This window comes from Ictidomys tridecemlineatus, chromosome X, assembly GCF_052094955.1.
Source record: "Ictidomys tridecemlineatus isolate mIctTri1 chromosome X, mIctTri1.hap1, whole genome shotgun sequence".
NCBI lineage: Eukaryota > Metazoa > Chordata > Mammalia > Rodentia > Sciuridae > Ictidomys > Ictidomys tridecemlineatus.
The window spans coordinates 83,200,646-83,221,790 of record NC_135493.1 but is presented as its reverse complement, the minus strand read 5'-3'; the positions used below and the strand labels follow the sequence as shown (position 1 = coordinate 83,221,790).

Here is a 21,145-nt window from a genome sequence, read left to right as displayed (position 1 = left end):
TTTTGTATTTTATTTAAAGACAGGGTCTGACTGAGTTCCTTAGGGCCTTCTAAGTTGCTGAGAGTGTCTTTGAACTCATGATCCTCCTGCTTCAGCCTTCTGAGCTGCTGGGATTATAGGCATGTGCCACTGCACCCGGAAGACTGGAATTTTAACTCCATTTACCATAGGCTACATTTTGTAGTACATTTTTCTCAACTTTTTAGAGCCATTTGTAACCCCATGAGCTGTAGTACCATAACAATACATTTGGCCCATTCCAACTTTATGTTCCTTCCACCATTGTTCTATATGTTTAATATCCATTTATATGTCTATACCTTGTATTTTTTTCTGTGTAAATTGAAAAACCACGAAGTTTTTCAGGAGTTTATTGCACCTAGTGGGTCAAAATTTGTGTCTCACCATTATGGGCCTGCTAGGACTTGTATGTAGTTACAGATCTACAAGCAATATTGTGATCCTGAGGATAATCAGCAGTAGCTTACCCCTGCTTATTCTCAAGGGTTTAGTTGTATTTGATTTCTCTTCCTGTAATATTATGTCTATAAGCATCCACAGTTCTGCAGTAACTTTGCAGATCAGTCATAATACAGCTCCCACCACTCCACTTAATTTATTAAACAATTTCTAACCTAATATGCAAAATATGCTACTATTCCTGTCAGTGCTACAAGTCAGGGAAGACAGTAACCAGTCCCTTGAGCTGCCCCAAGACAAACAAGAAGTTTCCAAGCAAGTTCTACTCTTTTACTTTCAACCTGAGAGAGGGTGGAATCAATAATCAAATACCTTCCTCCCAACTGCTCTTTTTCCCATGCAGTGGGGTGGCTAGGGTAAGCAAAAATGCCATGATATTTCCTAGAAATTTTATTGTGTTCTTTTATAGGTATTTTCCTTGTTGCCATGGTTTCTCAAATAGTTCTGGTTATCTCAAAATGCTATATTAGTCTACATGTCATTTTTTGGTGTTTCTGTAGGAGAACAAGAACTTAAACCTCCATAGTCTGACATTTTGCTAACATCACTATCCAGTGGTATAAGTTCTTATCATATTTGTCTATTTTTATATTTATTTTATAAGGTTGTGGCCCACCTTGAAAATATTCTAGGTGCCTCAGTTCAACATGTTAAACTGAAGGAAATGAAGTATTCTTTTCAGTTGTGGATTACAATGATGTCAACAAAGGGACATGATGGAAAGGTATGTTCACTTTTCTTCTTTCTTTCTATAAGTGATTTTTGATATTCTTTTGCAAGTCATATACTTGAAGACATGGAAAAATAATAGGAAAAATAAGAAAAAATGAAATATTTAAAGAAAAGCTTTGATTAGTGAGTGCTATTCTGGTGTAAGAATATATGATTGTATGATCAAAGAGTAGGCCCATCCCTAATGTGGAATTCACTTAAGGTTTATGTTTTAACTTTACTGTATATAGGCTAATAGGAGTGTTTGTATAGATTGTGACAGGCCCAAATTTGAATCACCGGCCATTTCCTAGTTTTGGTATCTGAGGCAGGTTATTTACCTATTCCTCAATAGAGATAAAATTAGGTAGATTCTTATGTTACAGAATTATTATATGGACTAAGAATATTCCTTGTGAATTGTGTGACATGTAGCAGCCTCTCAATAAGAAGAACTCATGCATCCCTTACTACTTTAAATATATAAATAAAAAGTAACTTGTTTAAAAGAAATAGACATTTTTCTTCATATAAACATCTTGGAAATGTCCTAAAAGTTTATGTAAATCTATAAGCGGAGGATGTTTGCCTGAGATATAGGTTAATAATCAGAGTGTTGCATCATAAATAAAGGAAAAGATTAGTAACAAAAACTCCATTCAGGGTCCACTTCCAATCTTTATATTTGGACCTTAACATGCATTATGATTATTAAAATTTGTTCTGAAATTTAATAGCCTTAAAAGACATAAAGGGAATTAAAAATCTGTTCTTTTCCTAACTATAATATGATGCCTAACACAGAGCCAGTGGTCATAATCACTCACTAATAAGTTATTTCCTCAGAACAGGAAGATTGTATAGCTGGTACCTGAAGCTTTTAATAAATAAAAGGGATATGGACATTTTATGGTACATGTGTTTTATTGCAATGTATCATCTGCCTGTATCAATGTGAATTTGTCTCTGTCTTCTATTCAATTGGTCTTCATGTTTGTTTAGGGGTCAGTACCATTCTATTTTTGTTATTATAACTCTGTAGTATAATCTGAGTTATGGTATTGTGATGCCTCTAGCATTTCTCTTCTTTCTCAGTATTCCTTTGATTATTCTGGATCTCTAATTCTTCCAAATTATTTTTAAACATTTAAAAAATTTTGGTCATAAATGAACACAATACCATTATTTTATTTATTTATGTGGTGTGGAGTATCAAACCCAGTGCCCCACACATGTGAGGCAAGGGCTGTACCACTGAGTTCCAACCCCAACCCCCAAATAAATATTATAATTTTTTTCTAGCTCTGTGAAAAATGCCATTGTTTTTTTTTGGTGTTTGCATTGATTTTCTATAAGTTGTTTGGTAGTATGGCCATTTTGACAATATTAATTCTGCATATCCAATAACATTAGAGGTCTTTCCATCTTCTGGGTTCTTATTCAATTGCATTGCTTTTTTTAGTGTACTGTAGTTTTCACTCTATATGTCTTTCACCTACTTAATTAGATTAATTCCCATGTATTTTATTTGTTTACCATTTTTTGCTTTTAAATGTATTGTAATGCATTCCACATGACAGTAGAATGCATTTTGACACATGTAGACAAATGGAGCACAACTTCTCATTCTTCTGGCTGTACATGGTACAGAGTCACACTGGCATTGTAAACATACATGGTAATAATGTCCATCTCATTTCACTGTTCTTCCCATCCTCACAACCCTTCCCCTCCCCTCACTCCCCTCTGCACAATCTAAAGTTCGTTCATTCATACCTACTCATGCCCCCAACCATGGATTACCATCCACTTATCACAGAAAATATTTGACCTTTGTTTTGGGGGGTTTGGCTTATTTTGCTTAACATGATATTCTCCAGCTTAATCCATTTACCTGCAAATGTCATAATTTCATTATTCTTTGAAGCTGAATAATATTCCACTGTGTATGTACCACATTTTTTTTATCCATTCATCTGTTGAAGGGCATCTAGTTTGGTTCCATAGTTTAGCTATTGTAAATTGAGCTGCTATAAACATTGATGAGGCTGTGTCACTGTAGTATGATGATTTTAAGTTCCTTGGGTATAAAGGAGGAGAAAATCTTAACCACATGCACCTCAGATAGGATATATAAAGAACTCAAAAACTTTAACACCAAAAAAATAAAATAACCCAATCAATATATGGGCTAAGGAACTGGACAATTCACAGAGGAAGAAATGCAATTGATCAACAAACATATGAAAAAAATGTTCATAATCTCTAGCAATTAGAGAAATGCAAATCAAAACCCAGTTAATTTTATTTTAATTAGAGTCATTTTAAATGGCATAATTTTAAAAAATATGTTTTTAAGCAGATTAATTTTCAGATTATAGGAAAGTGATTGATTATACATGTTGTTCTTGTATCCTGCTACTTTACTAAATGTACTTCTAACTCTAGAATTCTTCTGGTGAAGTGTCCTGTGTCACTGAATTATAAGATAATGTCATAGGCAAAGAGAGAAATAGATTTCTTTTTTTCCCTATTTCTATCCCTTTATTTGCATCTTCTGTTTCTTTTGGTTAGTTTAGATAGGAGTTTATCAATCTTGCTTATTCTTTCAAAGAAACAATTCTTTGTTTTATTTATACTTTGTATTATTTTTAGTCTCAATTTTTTTAATCCAAGCTCTGATTTTAATTATTACCTGTCTTCTGCTGATTCTGGTGTTAGTTTATTCCTCTTTTCTATGGTCTTGAAGTCTAAAATTAGATTATTTATTTGGTATCTTTCATTTTTTGATGTAGAAAGTCAGTGCTACAAATTGTCCTCTTATAATTGCTTTCATACTCTCCCAGAGATTTTAAAATGTTGTATCACTATTCCCACATTTCTAAGAATTTTTTTCACTTCTCCCCTAATTTCTTATACTGTTTATTCATCATTCAATACAGAGTATTATTTAATTGCCAGATTTTAGAATGTTTTCTAATTTTTATCTTGTTTTTTATTTTTAATTTTGTTCCATTAAATGAATAAATTTTACTTTGTTTTTTCCAATGATTTCCTTTTGTGATCTAAAATAAGATCCATTTTAGAAATTACATGAGCTGCTAAGAAGGTGAATTTAGTCATAGAAGGATGAAATATTCTGTAAATGTCTGTTAAGTCCATTTGATCAAAAATATTTTCAGTTATGAAGAATCTTTACTTATTTTATGTCTGGATGACCTATTTCATGGTGAGAGGGTTGTATTGAAATCACCCAGTATTACAATATATGGTCCATTTAATTCTTTATATCGGGAAAGGTTTATGTACATAGATGCACGTTTAGGGGGTGCATGAATTTTACAATCATTTTCTCTCTTTTTTTGATGCTTCCTTTAACCTTTATGATGTTACCATCTATATCTCTTTTGACTAATTTTCATTTGAAGTTCACTTTATCTGATATGAGAGTAACTACCCTGCTTACTTTCAGCAAATATTATCTTTTGCATTTAATATGTCAATGTCTTTCTGAGGTGAGTCTCTTGCAAGCAACCTATTTTTGGATTTTGTTTTTCAATCCAATATGCCAATCTATGTCCTTTGATTGAAGAGTTTAGACCATTTACAGTCAGTGTTATCATACAGAGATAGGTTTTATTTCTTGCCATTTTTATTTATTTCTAATGGTTAATTCATGATTTATTTTTCTTTAATTAACTATTCTTCTAGTGCAATTCATCCCTATGCTTGTTTTTATTTTTATTTTTTATTCTGCATGAAATATTTCATTGCATATGTTTTGTAGTGCAGACTTAGTGTTTATAAATTCTTTTTGTTGTGTTTCTCACAGGTTTTTCTTTTATCTTTAATTCTGAAGGACAAGTTTTCTGGATGAAGTATTCTTGCTTGGCACCTATTTTCTTTCATTACTGATTTCATTGTTATTGCAACCCTCCTAGCTTGATCTGGGCTGAGAAATCAATTGAAATCTGAATTGATCTGCCTCTAAATTTGACTTCCTGTTTTTCTCTTGTGGCTTTAAAAATTATAGCCTGATTCTGTATATTAGGCATTTTCATTAAAATGTGTCTTAGAGACCACGTTTTTTTTTTTTGATCTTGCCTATTTTGAGTTCCACATGGATATTATATTTGGATTTAAATCTCATTCCTACAATTTGAAAAAATTCTAGTATTTCATTTAAAAGGTTGTGCATTTCTTTAGTTTCTATTTTAGAGCCATATGTATACCAATGATTCTATTTTTAGCTTTTAATTGTTTATTTTATATATCAGATGTATTTGTATATTACATGGGTATTTTCCTATATAAGCTCTTTTTCCCAAAATTTAACATAAAATTGTCTTTAGCAGCTTAGATGAACGGTTGTTGAAATAAATATCACTTGAAACATAGAACTGCTGAAACACAGTAGGATATTATTTCTTGTTCACATAACAGAGGTAATCTCCCTTGTTGATGGGGGTGGTATTTCTCCACCTGAGACGCTGGGCTGATGGAGACTGCATCTTCAACACAAGTTACCCAAAGTCTTTGTGGCCTTTTCTCTCCTAATCACAGAAGTGTTTGAAGTAGCATGTGAGGGAGATTTTTATGGACTATGCCTAAAAAATAATTTCTATCACTTTCTCTCTGCAAGCATATGTGGAATATTTACTAATTTTCTTTTTTAAAAAATTCTCACAAATTCTCTGCTTAAATCACTTTACCCTTCCTCAATGATGGAGGTCCAATTTAGGTTCCATGTCTGAAAATGAGTGAAAAAGTATGATAGATACTCTAAAGAAAATATTTTACCCTGTTATTACCCTGTTATTATAGGCCCAACCAGGAATTTGAACTACTGACCAAGGGACTCCATTGAGGACTAAACCAGAATAAATTATAGGCCCAAAGTTTTGATGTCAGGACATCATAGAACTATATTTGAATACTGCTTCCAATCATCCTGGAGGCCATGCTGGTTTACCACATTAACTCACTGGAATTCCTCTGTATTTTTTGTAATTTATTTTTTGCCTATGTCATTCATGTTAGGGAGAAAATTACTCCCATGCAAGATTTTATTTATTTTTTTTTAATTTTTATTGTTGGTTGTTCAAAACATTACATAGTTCTTGATATATCATATTTCACACTTTGATTCAAGTGGATTATGAACTCCCATTTTTACCCCGTATACAGATTGCAGAATCACATCGGTTACACATCCACTGATTTACATATTGCCATACCAATGATTCTTAAATTTTGTCTCTTGATATCACAGGTTTCTTGAATATTCTGTTCATGGTCTCTTAGCATCTTTTCTGTATTGTCAGCTTTATTTTCAGGATTATATTCTTTTTCTTCAAGTCCTAAAAATCTAGCTTCAAAGTAGTCTCATATATTGGTGATGCTATCTATTGATTTTTAAATTTGAATTTTTCATTTACAGTTTTTCTCTTTTGTTCTTTTTCATCGTCTCTCTTTACTGAAATAATGTTACACTTCCTGTCTTTTCTCTCTAATTTTTATCCTTACATCTCTTTTTAGCTCATTGCACAAGTTATCTATGAACTTTCTAAATTCCTTATCTGACATTTCCTCTACTACAATGTTATTGGAGTCAATTGTCTATGTGTTCTTGTAGGTTTGGGTCATTTTGTTGCTTTTTTATGCTGCTTATATGTCTACCCATCTCTTGGGATGCTTATTGCTTCTTTGTCTTTTTCTTCCAATGGACTATTTCATGTACTTATTTATCTTCAGTTGCCTCTTCTTAGGTGAATATCTAAGTATAGATACTTTAACTCAATGTGTGTCCACTGCTATCCCCATTATCACCACCGTTTTGCAAGAAGCCACTGACCCCTGTTTAGCACAAACACTTCAGAACAAAGTCACATACTATTTAACCATATGGAAAAAAATGATGGTTCTGTTCTCCACAGTTTCTCTATCCCAGGTATAAACTTTATGTTTATGTTTCTTCTTTAATGCTGAATAATATTTCAGTCTGTTTATGTGTACATACATGTGTGAATATACACTGACAAAGAAATCAGTGACTGGGAGTACTATTCTCTTTTATGCATTTCTTTCTTTCAAAATCCTGGGATTTCAAAATATTTTATTTTGTGCACAGAATCAGGGTTGTGCTTTCTGGGCTAGTCTCCTGCACACATTTTTGTCTTAATCACATTATTTTAGAATTATGTTCTATTTTTGAGTAATATGTAAATATTAAACATATTAATAGGATTTAGTGTGATATCTAAATACATGCTTGTAGTATGAATTGATAAAATCAAGCCTTCCTTCATTCATCCTTCCCACAATCCATCCCAATCTCTAATAATCATTACTCTGCATTCATCACATCTTTTTAATTACTACCACATAGAAAAGAGAATATGTAGTACTTATCTTGTGTCTGGCTTACTTCAAATAACATAACTTCCTTCAGTTCAATTCATTTTCTTGCAAATAGCAGATTTTTTTCTTCTTTAATGCTGAATAATATTTCAGTCTGTTTATGTGTACATACATGTGTGAATATACATATATATGTATATACTTATTGATTCATCCATTGATGGATTACTAGGTTGATTCCATATCTTAACTCTTGTGAATAGTGTGAAAATAAACATGGGCATATGATCCCCTTGATATGATGATTTTATTTACTTTTATTATGTACCCAGAAGTGGGATAGCTGGATTAATGTGGTATAGTTTTTTTGAGTAGCATCCATTATACTTGTATAATTTTACATTCCCATCAACAGTGTATGAGCATTCCTTTTTTTCTACATCCTGGCTAACATTTGTTTTTGTTGTTGTTGTTGTTGTTTGGTAATAACAATCTAACTAGGGAAAGATGATATCACATTATAATTTTGATTCACATTTCTATGATAGCCAATGATATTGTCTGTTTGTTCATTAACTCTATGTTTTACAGAAAATATTCTTGTGTTTTCTTTCTTACCTAAATCTCAGGAACCTTTAAAATTTGTGGATCTCCTTGGTGACCATGGGAAACCAATTAATCCTCTTTGGGAATTGATCAAATGGTGCTTGGGTCTGTCAGTATACACTATTCCTTCCATTGGTATGTAAATCATCTTCTTTGATTTACTTGTTGGATATATTAAAGGAAGAGAAGATCATTCTACCAAAAATATCCTAATGAGTACCACTCCCAATATTTGAGGAAAGATGCAACATATGGATAACTTTATCCACACCCACCATATTCTAGTTTATCATTATGTACCAAAAACTGTCTTGTGTATTATATGGCATTCATTTGCTGCAAATTTATTCTGATGACCATTTTACTGGATTAGAAACCATATATAATGCAGTAAGCCTACATCGCTACCAAGTTAAGTAGTGCTCTTCATATTACAATTTCTAAATCTGATGAGAATTTTCTGTATTTTGGATTTCAATATCTAAATGTAAAATTTGTATAATATATTTGACCCTAGAAATAATCCCACTCAATGATATTTTGATGAGTCAACTTATAAAATAGTAATCACTGCTCTTGTACAATAAGTTCAGTTCAGAAGCTCACCAAATTAGCATGGTTAATGCACACTTGTTGAACAATTGATGATTGCTGTTATTGTAAAAAATGTAGATTGAGTACCAAATGTGTACTTCTGGTGTGATATATGTGCCATCCCTTTAAATATTCAAGGGAGTTGGATATTGCAGGTATGCTCATTCTTTATATTGAGAAAAATGAAGTGAATAGAAATTATTTTAATTACATCAAGCTGAAATTTAATCTAACTTTTTCAAAGAGTAGCTTGCTTTATTCTCATTAAGTTGTTTATACTGTCAGTTTTTTACTGTTTTACTCTGCAAAATAAGATTAATAAAATTATGTGCTATCTTTGTAATTGAGTGGGTTAAGTGAAATATATTTCATTTCATGTGTTCCCAGTTAAATAACATGGTGTACACAAAGCATCTGAGATATACCCAATTCTGAAGGCACTAGAAATTTCTCATTTATTAAGGAAGTTGGAAACATGGATCTGAGAACCTAGTAAATATTGAATAAATAGAAACTCTTTTCATTATTTTTATAATCACATAGTTCTATTTATGAAGTCCCTATTACCAGAAAGTTTTCTATTGTGCCTTTAATGGGTATGTTATTTTGATAGAAACAGAAGTAGTTTAAAAAAAAAGATCATTTAAAGTATATATTCAAATATTATTTGACAGAGTTAAGTTTTTTCAAAAAAATCTTGATGGCATGATAGTCACTAATATTCTCTTCCTTGTATGTAGCCATGACAATTCAATTGAGGGAAAGTAGTATACTGACATCAAGTATTTAAATAAATCTTGAAATGTCTTATGCTAGCTTAATCAAAACAAAAAAAAACATATTTTATCTCCCTAAATAATGTAAAGGGCCCTTTGCATTAGAGACATAGCCAAGCTATTATTTGTCATGATAGAAAATAAAAGCAAATCAAAATGGAAGCAACAGTGAATTTTTCATAACTTACTTTAGTATTATAACAAGAGACACATCCTTCAGATGTGGGGGTCTTCTCACTATTTTAGGATCTCAGAACAGATGTCTTCAACAGTTTGTGGACTCTAATGATAAGATAGGGTGAGAGAGGGGGGCTAGGGGTAAAAAATTCTAAATATTGCATCAGAATGGGTAAAAGTGCATCAAGTTTTCTCCCTCCTCCCCAGGGCTGGCAAGTCCTGAAGTAGGACTATGCCAAAGGCCTCATGTAAAAAGATCAAAAACTTCATGTGCCTTTGCTTAGTAATACAAATATGCGTAAGACCGTGACTTGCCAAAGGAGTCTGAGACTGACTGCTACATCTTTTACATACTGCAGTGCCTTAATTATGCACCATGTCTGGTGAAGCTTTCCAGATAAAGCCTTTGTAATTGTTTATGGTTTGGCCTGAAAATCATACATATCATTTTGCCCTGGAGCTGGACTCCAATAAAACTATCATACACTATATATGATTTTTTTCATAAAGATGAACAATACAGCAAGATTTATAATAAGTTATTTGGAAACAACTCAGTGGTGTAATAACAGAGGAATAGGAAATAAATTATCTTTAATGAATATGATGGAATTGTTTTTAGTCATTTAAAGCCAAGTTTATGAAAGTGTATAAATACCACAGGTGTTTTTGTATGTTATAATGGTGATTAGAAGAAGTAGAAGTTTGCACATATAGTATGAACTGTATTATAAGATTTAATAATTGCACTTAGTACAATTGTTACATGAAGTGAAATATGTTTATAAATTTTCCCTTGAGAATTATATTTCTGTTTGAATTTTTATATATGAAATTTATCTGATTTCCTGTGACTTATTTGTTCCTTTCATAATGAGAAAAAATTGTTTTTTAAAATATTAAACTTTATCTTAAAACAGAGAAGTATTTAATGTTAAGTGCTAAGTATTTTAACATTTATTAAGCACTTACAGGGTACTTAATTTGCATGTATGTGTATGAAATTTTATGAAATAAATAAAAACTTGAACATATATTGGATACATTCTTTCAAATAAAATTCTATTATGAAGTATTGCTACGAAGTTTTGTGAATGACGATTTTCAATACAGTATTGAGCTTTTTTCTTTTTTATTGAATCCTAATTATACATAATATCATGATTCACTTTTTAATTTTTTATTAGTTTTTTGAGTTAAATATGACAATAGGATTAATTTTGACATAATTATAAAATACTGGAAAATAATTTGGTCTAATTCAGTCATCGGTACATCCCCTTACATTCCCTTCCTCCCTCCCCGTTCACTTCCCTCTATTCTACTGGATTTTTAAAATATTTTTATAGTTGTTTTTTCTTTTATTTATTTTTAAGACATTTGTAAAAGTATTTATTTTTATTTTACTTTTTTGTTTCATTGATTTCATTTTTAAAAAAATACACAACAGTGGAATGCATTACAATTCTTATTACACATATAGAGTACACTTCTTCATGTCTTTGTATATAGAGTATGTTCATGCCAATTCATACCTTTATACATGTACTTTCTTTTGTTTTTTTCATTACAATTCTTATTACACATGTATACTGTAATTTTTCATATCTCTGTTTGTATAGAGAGTATGTTGACAGCCAATTGGAGTCTTCATACACGTACTTTGGATAATGATGTTCATCACCTTCCATAGCCCTTGCTGATCCCTTGCCCCCTCCCTTTCACTCCCACCCCTCTTCTATATCTAGAATTCATCTAATTCTCCCATGCTCCCCCTCCTTACCCCACTATGAGTCAGCCTCCTTATATTAGATAAAACATTTGTCATTTGGTTTTTGGGGATTGGCAAACTTCACTTAGCATTATCTTCTCCAAAGCCATCCATTTACCTGCATATGCCATGATTTTATTCACTTTCAATGCTGAGTAAAATTCCATTGTGTATATTATATTATATTATATATTCCACAGTTCTTTTATTCATTTATCCACTGAAGGGCACCTCTGTTGGCTCCACAGTTTAGCTGTTGTGAATTGTGCTGCTATAAACATTGATGTGGCTGTGTCCCTGTGGTAGGCTGTTTTTAAGTCCTTTGGGCATAGTTTGAGGAGAGGGAATGCTGGGTCAAATGGTGGTTCCATTCCCAGATTTCCAAGGAATCTCCATACTGCTTTCCATATTGGCTGTACCAATTTGCAGTCCAACCAGCAATGTATGAGTGTACCTTCCCACCCCCCATCCTCTCCAACTTATTTGTCTTTAAAATAGCTGCAATTCTGTTTGGAGAGAGATGATATCTTAGAGTAGTTTTAATTTGAATTTATCTAATTGCTAGAGATGATAAGAATTTTTTTCATATATTTGTTGACTGATTGTATATTCTCTTCTGAGAAGTGTCTATTCAGGTCCTTGGCTCATTTGTTGATTGAGTTATTTGTTTTTTTGGTGCTTAGCTTTTTAAATTATTTATGAATCTTATAGATTAGTGCTCTACCTGATTGTGAGGGGTAAAAATTTGTTCCCAGGATATGGGCTCTCTGTTCACCTCACAGATTGTTTCTTTTGCTGAGAAGAAACTTTTTAGTTTGATTTCATTCCATTTATTGATTCTTGGTTTTATTCCTTGTACTATAGGAGTCTTATTAAGGAAGTTGGGGCCTAATCCCACATGATGAAGATTAGGACCTACTTTTTCATCTATTAAACACAGAGTCTCTGGTTTAATTCCTAGGTCCTTGATCCATTTTTAGTTAAGTTTTGTGCATGGTGAGAGTTAGGAGTATAATTTTATTTTGTTACATATGGATTTCCAGTTTCCCAGCACCATTTGTTGAAGATACTATCTTTTCTCCAGTGCATGTTTTTGGCACCTTTGTCTAATATAAAATAATTGTAGGCTTGTGGGTTTCTCTGGGTCCTCTATTCTGTACCATTGGTATACCAGTCTGTATTGGTGTCAATACCATGATGTTTCTGTTACTATTGCACCACAGTATAGTTTAAGGTCTGGTATAGCAATGCCTCCTGCTTCACTCTTCCTATTCCGGGTCTCTTATTTTTTCAGATGAATTTCACGATTGCTATTCCTATTTCTATGAGGAATGCCATTGGGATTTTTATCAGAATTCCATTAAATCTGTATAGTGCTTTTGGTAGTATGGTCACTTTGATAATATTAATTCTGCCTATCCAAGTGCAAGGTAGATCTTTTCATATTCTAACGTCTTTTTGATTTCTTTGTTTAGGGTTCTGTAGTTTCTATTGTATAGATCTTTCATCTCTTTTGTTAAGTTGATTCCCAAGTATCTTTTTTTTTGAGGTTATTGTGAATGGGGTAGTATTCCTCATTTCCTTCTCAGAAGCTTTGTCACTGATATACAGAAATGCCTTTGATTTATGGGTGTTGATTTTATATCCTGCTACTTTACTGAATTCATTTACTAGTTCTAGAGGTGTTCTGGTGGAGTTTTTTGGGTCTGCTAGATATGGAATCATATCATCAGCATATAGTGCTAGTTTAAGTTTTTCCTTTCCTATATATATCCCTTTAATTTCTTTCATCTGTCTATTTGCTCTGGGCAGTGTTTGAAGAACTATGTTAAATAGAAGTGGTGAAAGAGGGCATCCCTGTCTTGTTCCAGTTTTTATAGGGATTGCCTTCAATTTTTCTCCATTTAGAATGATGTTGGCCTGAAGCTTGGTGTAGATAGCCTTTATGATATTGAGATATGTTCCTGTTATTCCTAATTTTTATAGTGTTTTGAAAATGAAGGGGTGCTGTATTTTGACAAATGCTTTTTCTGCATCTATTGAGATGATCATATGATTATTATCTTTAAGTCTATTGATGTGATGAATTGTATTTATTGATTTCCATATGTTGAAACAACCTTGGATCCCTGGGGTGAATCCCACTTGATTATGGGGTGCAATCTTTTTGATATGTTTTTGTATTCAATTTGCCAGAATTTTATTGAAAATTTTTGCATCCATGATCATTAGAAATATTGGTCTGAAGTTTTCTTTCTTTTATGTGTCTTTTCCTGGTTTGGGGATCAGGACGATATTGGCCTCATAGAATGAGTTTGGATTTACTGCCTCTTTTTCTATTTCCTGAAATAAATTGAAGGGAATTGGTATCATTTCTTCTTCAAAGGTCTTGTTTAACTTGGCTGTGTATCCATCCAGTCCTGTGCTTTTCTTGGTTGGTAAGATTTGATGGATTCTTCCATTTCTTCACTTGATGTTGTCTGTTTAAATTGTGTATATCTTCCTGACTCAATCTGAGAAAGTCGTATGACTTAAGAAATTTGTTGATGCCTTCAATAGCTTCTAGTTTATTGGAGTATAAGGTTTCAAAATAATTTCTAATTATATTCTGTATTTCTGTAGTGTGTGTTGTGATATTAGCTTTTTTATAACATATGCTGGTGATTTCAGTTCTCTCTCTCCTTCTCTTCATTAGCATGGCTAATGGTCTGTCGATTTTCTTTACTTTTTCAAAGAATCAACTTTTAGTTTTGTCAATTTTTTCAATTTTTTGTTTTGATTTTATTGATTTCATCTCTAATTTTAATTATTTCTTACTTCTACTGCTTTTGCTGCTGCTTTGTTCTTCTTTTTCTAAGGCTTTGACATGTAGTGTGAGGTCATTTATTTGTTGACTTTTTTCTTCTCTTAAGGAATGAACTCCATGCAACGGATTTTCCTCTTAGTACTGTTTTCATAGTGTCTCAGTGATTTTGATATGTTGTGTCTATATTCTCATTTACCTCTAAGAAGTTTTTAATCTCCTTGATGTCTTCAGTAACCCATTGTTCATTCGGTAGCATATTGTTTAGTCTTCAAGTGATGGAAAAACTTTTATTTTTTATTTTGTCATTGATTTCCAATATCATTCAATTATGATTTGAAAAATGCATGGTAGTATCTCTACTTTTTTGTATTTGCTAAGAGTTGCTTTGTGGTATAGTATATGGTCTATTTTAGAGAAGGATCCATGTGCTGCTGAGAAGAAAGTCTATCAGCTGAAATATTCCATCTATGTCAGTTAAGTCTAAGTTATTGATTGTATTATTGAGTTCTATAGTTTCTTTATTCAACTTTTGTTTGGAAGATATATCCAGTGATGAGAGAGATGTGTTAAAGCCACCCAAGATTATTCTGTTGTGGTCAATTTGACTCTTGAACTTGAGAAGAGTGTTTTTTGATGAACATAGCTACACCATTGTTTGGGGCATATATATTTATGATTGTTATATTTTGTTGGTGTATGGTTTCCTTGAGCAGTATTTAATATCCATATTTGTCCTTTATGATTAACGTTGGATTTATGTCTATTTGATGTGAGTATGGGAACCCCTGCTTGCTTCCTCAGTTCATGTGAGTGGTATGATTTTCCCTAACTTTTCACCTTCAGTCTGTGTATGTATTTTTCTATCAGATGAGTCTCCTGGAGGAAGCATATTGTTTAGTCTTTTTAAAAATCCAATCTACCAGCCTATGTGTTTTGATTGGTGTATTTCAGCCACTAACATTTAGGTAATAGTAACATTTAGGGTTACTATTAAGATATGGTTTGTATTTCCAGTCATATTTGTTTATTTTTTGTTATTTTAGTTGAATTGGTTTTTCTCTTTGATTGGGTTTTTCTTTACTGTACTACATCCCTCTGCTGAATTTCAATGCTGTTTTTCATTTCCTCTTCATGAAATATTTTGCCAAAGATGGTTTATAGTGCCAGTTTTCTAGCTATAAATTCTTTAAAATTTTGTTTATCATGGAAGGTTTTTATTTCATATTCGAATCTAATGCTTAATTTTGCTGGATACCAGATTCTTGATTGGCACCATTATTTTTCAGAGCTTGATATATGTTGTTTCAGTGTCTTCTAGCTTTCAGGGTCTGTGTTGAAAAATCTGCCATTATCCTAATTGTTTAACCCCTATATATAATCTATCTTTATTCTGTATGTTGGACATTTTCCTTATAATGTTCCTTGGTATAGATCTGTTGTGATTTTGTATATTCAGTGTCCTGTAGGCTTCTTGAATTTGGATTTCCGATTCATTCTTTATGTTTGGAAAGTTTTCTGATATTATTTCATTGAATAGATTGCTCATTCCTTTGGTTTGGACTTCTATGCTTTCCTCTATCCCAATAACTCTTAAACTTTGTCTTATTATGCTATCCCTATTTTTTAATATTCTGCTCGTGGTTTCTTACCATTGTCACTGTGTTCTATGTTTTTTTTCAAAATGATTTATTTTATCTCCATTGTCTGATATCCTATGTTCTAAGTGGTATACTCTGTTGGTGATGCTTTCATTTGAGTTTTTAATTTGGTTTATTATTTATTTCATTTCAAGGATTTCTGTTTGCTCTTTTTAGAAACTTTATCTCCCTTTTGAGGTGACCTTTGGCTTCTTGGATTTGTTTATGTAGATCATTGTTGAAGTGATCTTTCACTGCCTGTATTTGTTCTCTTATGTCTTCTTTGAATTCCCAAAACATTTTAACCATGAAATCTTTCTCTGTTATATTTTCTGCTGAAGCTGCCAATGCTTCTAATGATGTGTCATCTTGATTTGTTTGTGGTACTTTCTTCCATTGTTTCTTCATGTTCCTCATATGTCTTCCTTCCCAGCTCTGTAGATCTTTTGTATTACTGTTTTTACCCTATAGATTTGTAGTGCTCTTGTAGTGCTCCAAGATCTCTCCTTTGTGGGGAAGGACAATGTTAACAGATCCCAATATCCACAATGCATCACTTATGAACAATTTGTTGTTACTAAGACATTTAGAATAAATGTGCAGAAATTTTGAATTCAATTATTATTTATAATATAATCAGTAGTTTCATAAAAAGGTTTACAATTTCTGGTGGTGGACAATTAACTGGGGATCAGGTATAGGACAATATGCTGAGGGGAAAAGATGTGAGGGTATAGATTTACTATATCTTAGGAAATGTGAAGGAGAAATATAATGATGAGGGTTAGTAGCAGGTTTCCAGACAGAAAGTAATTTAAGGTAGACAATTATGTGGGAAGACAGTAGAGTACATAAAATAAAATCACATATGCATTTAGAAAAATACAGGATGTAAAAATAGTAAAACTTGCAGGGTGAAAGAAAGAAAGAATAAAAAGAAAAAGAAAAAAATTAAAAAATGGGCTTATGCAACTCCTCTATATTATATTATTCAGTTAACTCAGTCCTCAAAGTCCTATTTCATGCAAATTTCTTGGTTTTAAATATGTTGGGAATGTGAGGGCCAGAGGATAGAGGGGTAGAAGAGAAAGAAGAAGAAGAAGAAAATAAAATATTAGAGATCCATTTCTTTCCTGCTTCTCTTCTCATCCAGTAGGTGGGGTTGTCTGTTTTAAGCTGGTGTCTTGGCCCTCAGGATGGTGTAGTTAACCAGAGTGAGAAGACTGAACCTTCTGTGGAGCATCTGGAATCAGGGAGTGCCACTCACCAGTCCCAGCAGGGAATTGTGCCTCACGGATCTGTTTCTGTGACCACTTGTCTGACTTGAGCCCCCAGTATCATCTCCCTCTATTGCCTGAAGATTTCCCCAGATCCTGGTCTCTCTGTTATGCTCCAGACGTTAGTACCCTCCCCTCTCTTACTTATCAGGTCCCAACTGCGAGACCTCTCACCCCCAGGCTCACACCAGGTGGGAAGCACCCTGTTCTCACTGCACTCCTGTCCAATTGAGAGCTGTTTTTGTGTTGAGTGGTTATTGTGCCGAGTTGTCACCACGGGAAGTGGGGGGAATGGAAATCAAGTATCTGCTCAAGTGGAGATCCCATCTGATAGCCATGCCCACCAAAAAATGGAGAGGAAGGTTTTTCAAGATGGAGTTTGTCTGCTTCCTGCACCAGAGGGTCTGATGAGGTGGGGGAAGCTGGGTAATGGCCTTATGCTGTTAATAGGTAGCATCAGAGTGACCTCCATGGGATCAGAGTGCAGTCTGGAGTTCTGCAGAGGTGCTGATACGTGATTCTGCTAAGTTGCTTGTGAGCTGTGAGCTACCACTGCGTGCTTTGGGTCTGGAGTCTGGATTGTTACTCGAGTGCAGAGCTCTGATTTCTCTACAGGTGGTCACAGCACTGGTAATTTCTGTGAAAATCTGTTGTATATGGGTCTTCTCACACTCTATGAAATATTGTTTTGTCTAGGTGAGACCTTGTGGAGAAGATGCCTGTCTGCTTTTGTGGTTTCATGCCACAGAGCAGCCAGAAACAGGACTAACTCTATTCCACCATCTTGGCCTCATGTTGTTTTTTTCTTTTAATGAGTGTTTTGTGGATATTCATGATGATGAGATTCTCTGTGGCATATTCATCCACATACATAGGAAAGTTAGGTCAGATTCATTCTATTGTATTTTCCTATCTCATCCCTCCTCCTTTCCCTTCATTTCCATTTGTTTATTTCACTGATCTTTTTTTTCTATTTATCTATACCACCCTATTTTGGACTAGCTTCAACATACCAGAGAAAACATTTTACCTTATACTTTTTGACAATGGTTCATTTTATTTAGTATGATAGTTTCCCATTCCACACATTTATCATAAAATGCCATTAAGTCCTTCTTCCTTATGGTTGAGTAATACTCCATTTATATATATATATATATATATTTCTTAATCTATGCATCAGTTGAAGGGCACCTAGGTTGTCTCAGGATTCATTTTGGCATAATTATAAAAGCATGGGATATAATTTTCCCTAATTCAGTCCCCAGTACTTCCTCTTTCTGTCACCTCCTCCCTCACCCTGATTCCTTCCTTCTACTCTACTGATCTTTCTGCTATTTACTTTTAGGATTTTTTAGTTAGTGTGGTGATATTCGCTGTGGCATATTCATATATGCACATAGGAAAGTTAAGTCAGATTAATTTCACATTTCTTTCCTTATCCTGTCCCTTCTTCTTCCCCCTCAGTTCCCTTTATCTAGTCCCCTGATCTAAATCCCTTCTCTGTACCTCTCCTGCTCTCTTAGAGTTGTTCTCTCCTTCTTCTTCCCCTTTAGTTTGTATTAGCTTCTGCATATCCAACAAAACATTTGGCTTTCTGAGTCTGGCTTATTTCATTTTGCATGATAGTCACCATTTCCATCAATTCACCAGCAAATGCTATACTTTCCTCTTCCTTATGGCTGAATAATACATATATATATATATATATAATAAATATATATATAATAATACATATATATATAATACATATATATATACATATATATACATATCATATATATATACATATATATATACATATCACTATGTATATATATCATATATATATATATATGTATATATATATACATATATATATACATATCACTATGTATATACATATCATATATATATATACATATATATATACATATCACTATAATATGATGATTTTTAGTTATTTTGGCTAAATACCAAGTAATGGGATAGCTGCATCCTATGGTTTTCCATTTCTCTTTTTGTGAGGAATCTCCATACTGTTTTCCAGAGGGGTTGCACTAATTTACAATCTTACCAACAATGTATGAGTGTGCCTTTTTTCCCCAAATTCTCACCAACAGTTATTATATTTGTGTTCTTGATAATTTCTGTTCTAGATGGAGTGAGATGAAATCTCAATGTAGTTTTTAAAAATATTTTTAAGTTGTAGATGGGCACACAATATCTATATTTATTTGTATGTAGTGCTGAGGATTGAACCCAATGCCTCACAGATTCGAGGCCAGCGCTTTCCCACTGAACTACAGCCCCAGCCCCTCAATGTAGTTTTGATTTACATTTCCTAATTGCTAGCAATGTTGAAAAGTTTTTCATGTATTTGTTGGCATTTGTATATCTTTTTTTGTGAGGTGTTCATTTGCCTGTTTATTAATTGGTTATTTGGTTTTGTGTGTGTGTGTGTGTGTGTGTGTGTGTGTGTGTGTGTGTGTGTGTGTTTATACCCTCTGGATATTTATGTTCTAAGGAGAAGATGGCGAATATTTTCTCTCATTCTGCAGGCTGTCTCTTCAGAATCTTGTTTCCTTAGCTGTGCATACATTTGTTTGTTTGTTTTGTTTTGTTTTGTTTTTTAAATTTGATACCATACCACTTATTGATTTTTGGTTTTATTTATTGAATTTGGGGAGTCTTCTTAAGGAAGTCAGTTTCTGGGTTAATATGTTAACATGTTGGGCCTATGTTTTCTTCTAGTAATTGCAGAGTTTCTGGTCTAATTCCTAGGTCTTTGATCCACTTTGAGTTGGCTTTTGTGCAGGGTGAGAGATAGTGGTCGAGTTTTATTCTTCTACATATGGATATTCTTTTTTCCTAGGACCAAAAGAATAGATATAAACACTATTCTTCAAAGTGTGTTTTTGGCACCTTTGTGTATTATCAGACAACTGTATTTATGTGTGTTTGTCTCTGTGTCTTCTATTCTATTCCATTGTCTTTGTGTCTGCTTAACATTGTATTTTAATTATGATAGCTTTGTAGTATAATTTGACGTACTGTGATCACTCTAGCAATCACTATTTTTGTTCAGGATTGCTCTGGTCTTTCTCGGTCTCTTATTTTTCCAAGTGAAAAATAAGAGAACTGTTATTTTAGAATTGTTTTTTTTCTAATTCTGTGAAGAATATCATTAGTATTTTGATGGGGACTGCATTTAATCTGTATAATATTTTTGGTTTATGACCATTTTGATAATATTAATTCTACCTGTCAAAGAATGTGGGAAGTCTTTCCACCCTCTACAGTCTTCTTTTATCACTTTCTTCAGTGGTCTATAGTCTTCATTGGAGAGGTCATTCACATCTTTCATAAGATTAGTTTCCAAGTATTTTTTTAGATTATTGGGAATGGGATAGTTTTTCTAATTTCCTTTTCAGAAGATTCATTATTGGAGTATAGGAAAGTGATTGATTTATGCACCTTGATCTTATATTCTACTACTTTACTAAATTTGTTTATAAGCTCTAAAAGATACATTCTTCTGGTATATAATTCTATCATAAAATATTGCTAAGAGTTTTGGGAGTGTATATTTTTAATCAGCATTGAGTTTTTAAAAAATAGTCTACATATTCAAAATAATGTTCTCATTAAAGAATAATACTATGGTACATTATTTTGATTAAAATAGTATACAGTTAATATTAAAACATGTACATAATTGGTTTTTATATGAAAATATTAATTATGTAATATACTGTCAGGAAAATCTAGTAATCCTATAAGTAGCATTATTTTAAAAGATATGAAGGAGTTGACAGTAAATGCATAAAAATGCTCAGGTTTTGATCATAAGGTTATAAGGTTTTATTTTTATCACTTTCTTAGTGTTCTGTAATGTACATGTATTATTTGTATAAGAAAAGACAATGGGCAATAGTAATTAAAATTATTTATTTATTTAAATTGATATT

At 32.6% G+C, this 21,145-nt stretch overlaps 1 protein-coding gene across 2 annotated transcripts in view; it reads left to right on the top strand.

The window, feature by feature from the left end:
* Faah2 (fatty acid amide hydrolase 2) overlaps positions 1-21,145 on the top strand; it is a 135,364-nt gene that overhangs the window by 55,699 nt on the left and 58,520 nt on the right. For both annotated transcript variants that reach the window (XM_021721339.3, XM_005342200.4), the window contains 2 exons: positions 1,085-1,204; positions 8,181-8,292. In XM_021721339.3, coding sequence (XP_021577014.2) covers positions 1,085-1,204; positions 8,181-8,292 — 232 coding nt within the window. The remainder of the gene's footprint in view (positions 1-1,084; positions 1,205-8,180; positions 8,293-21,145) is intronic.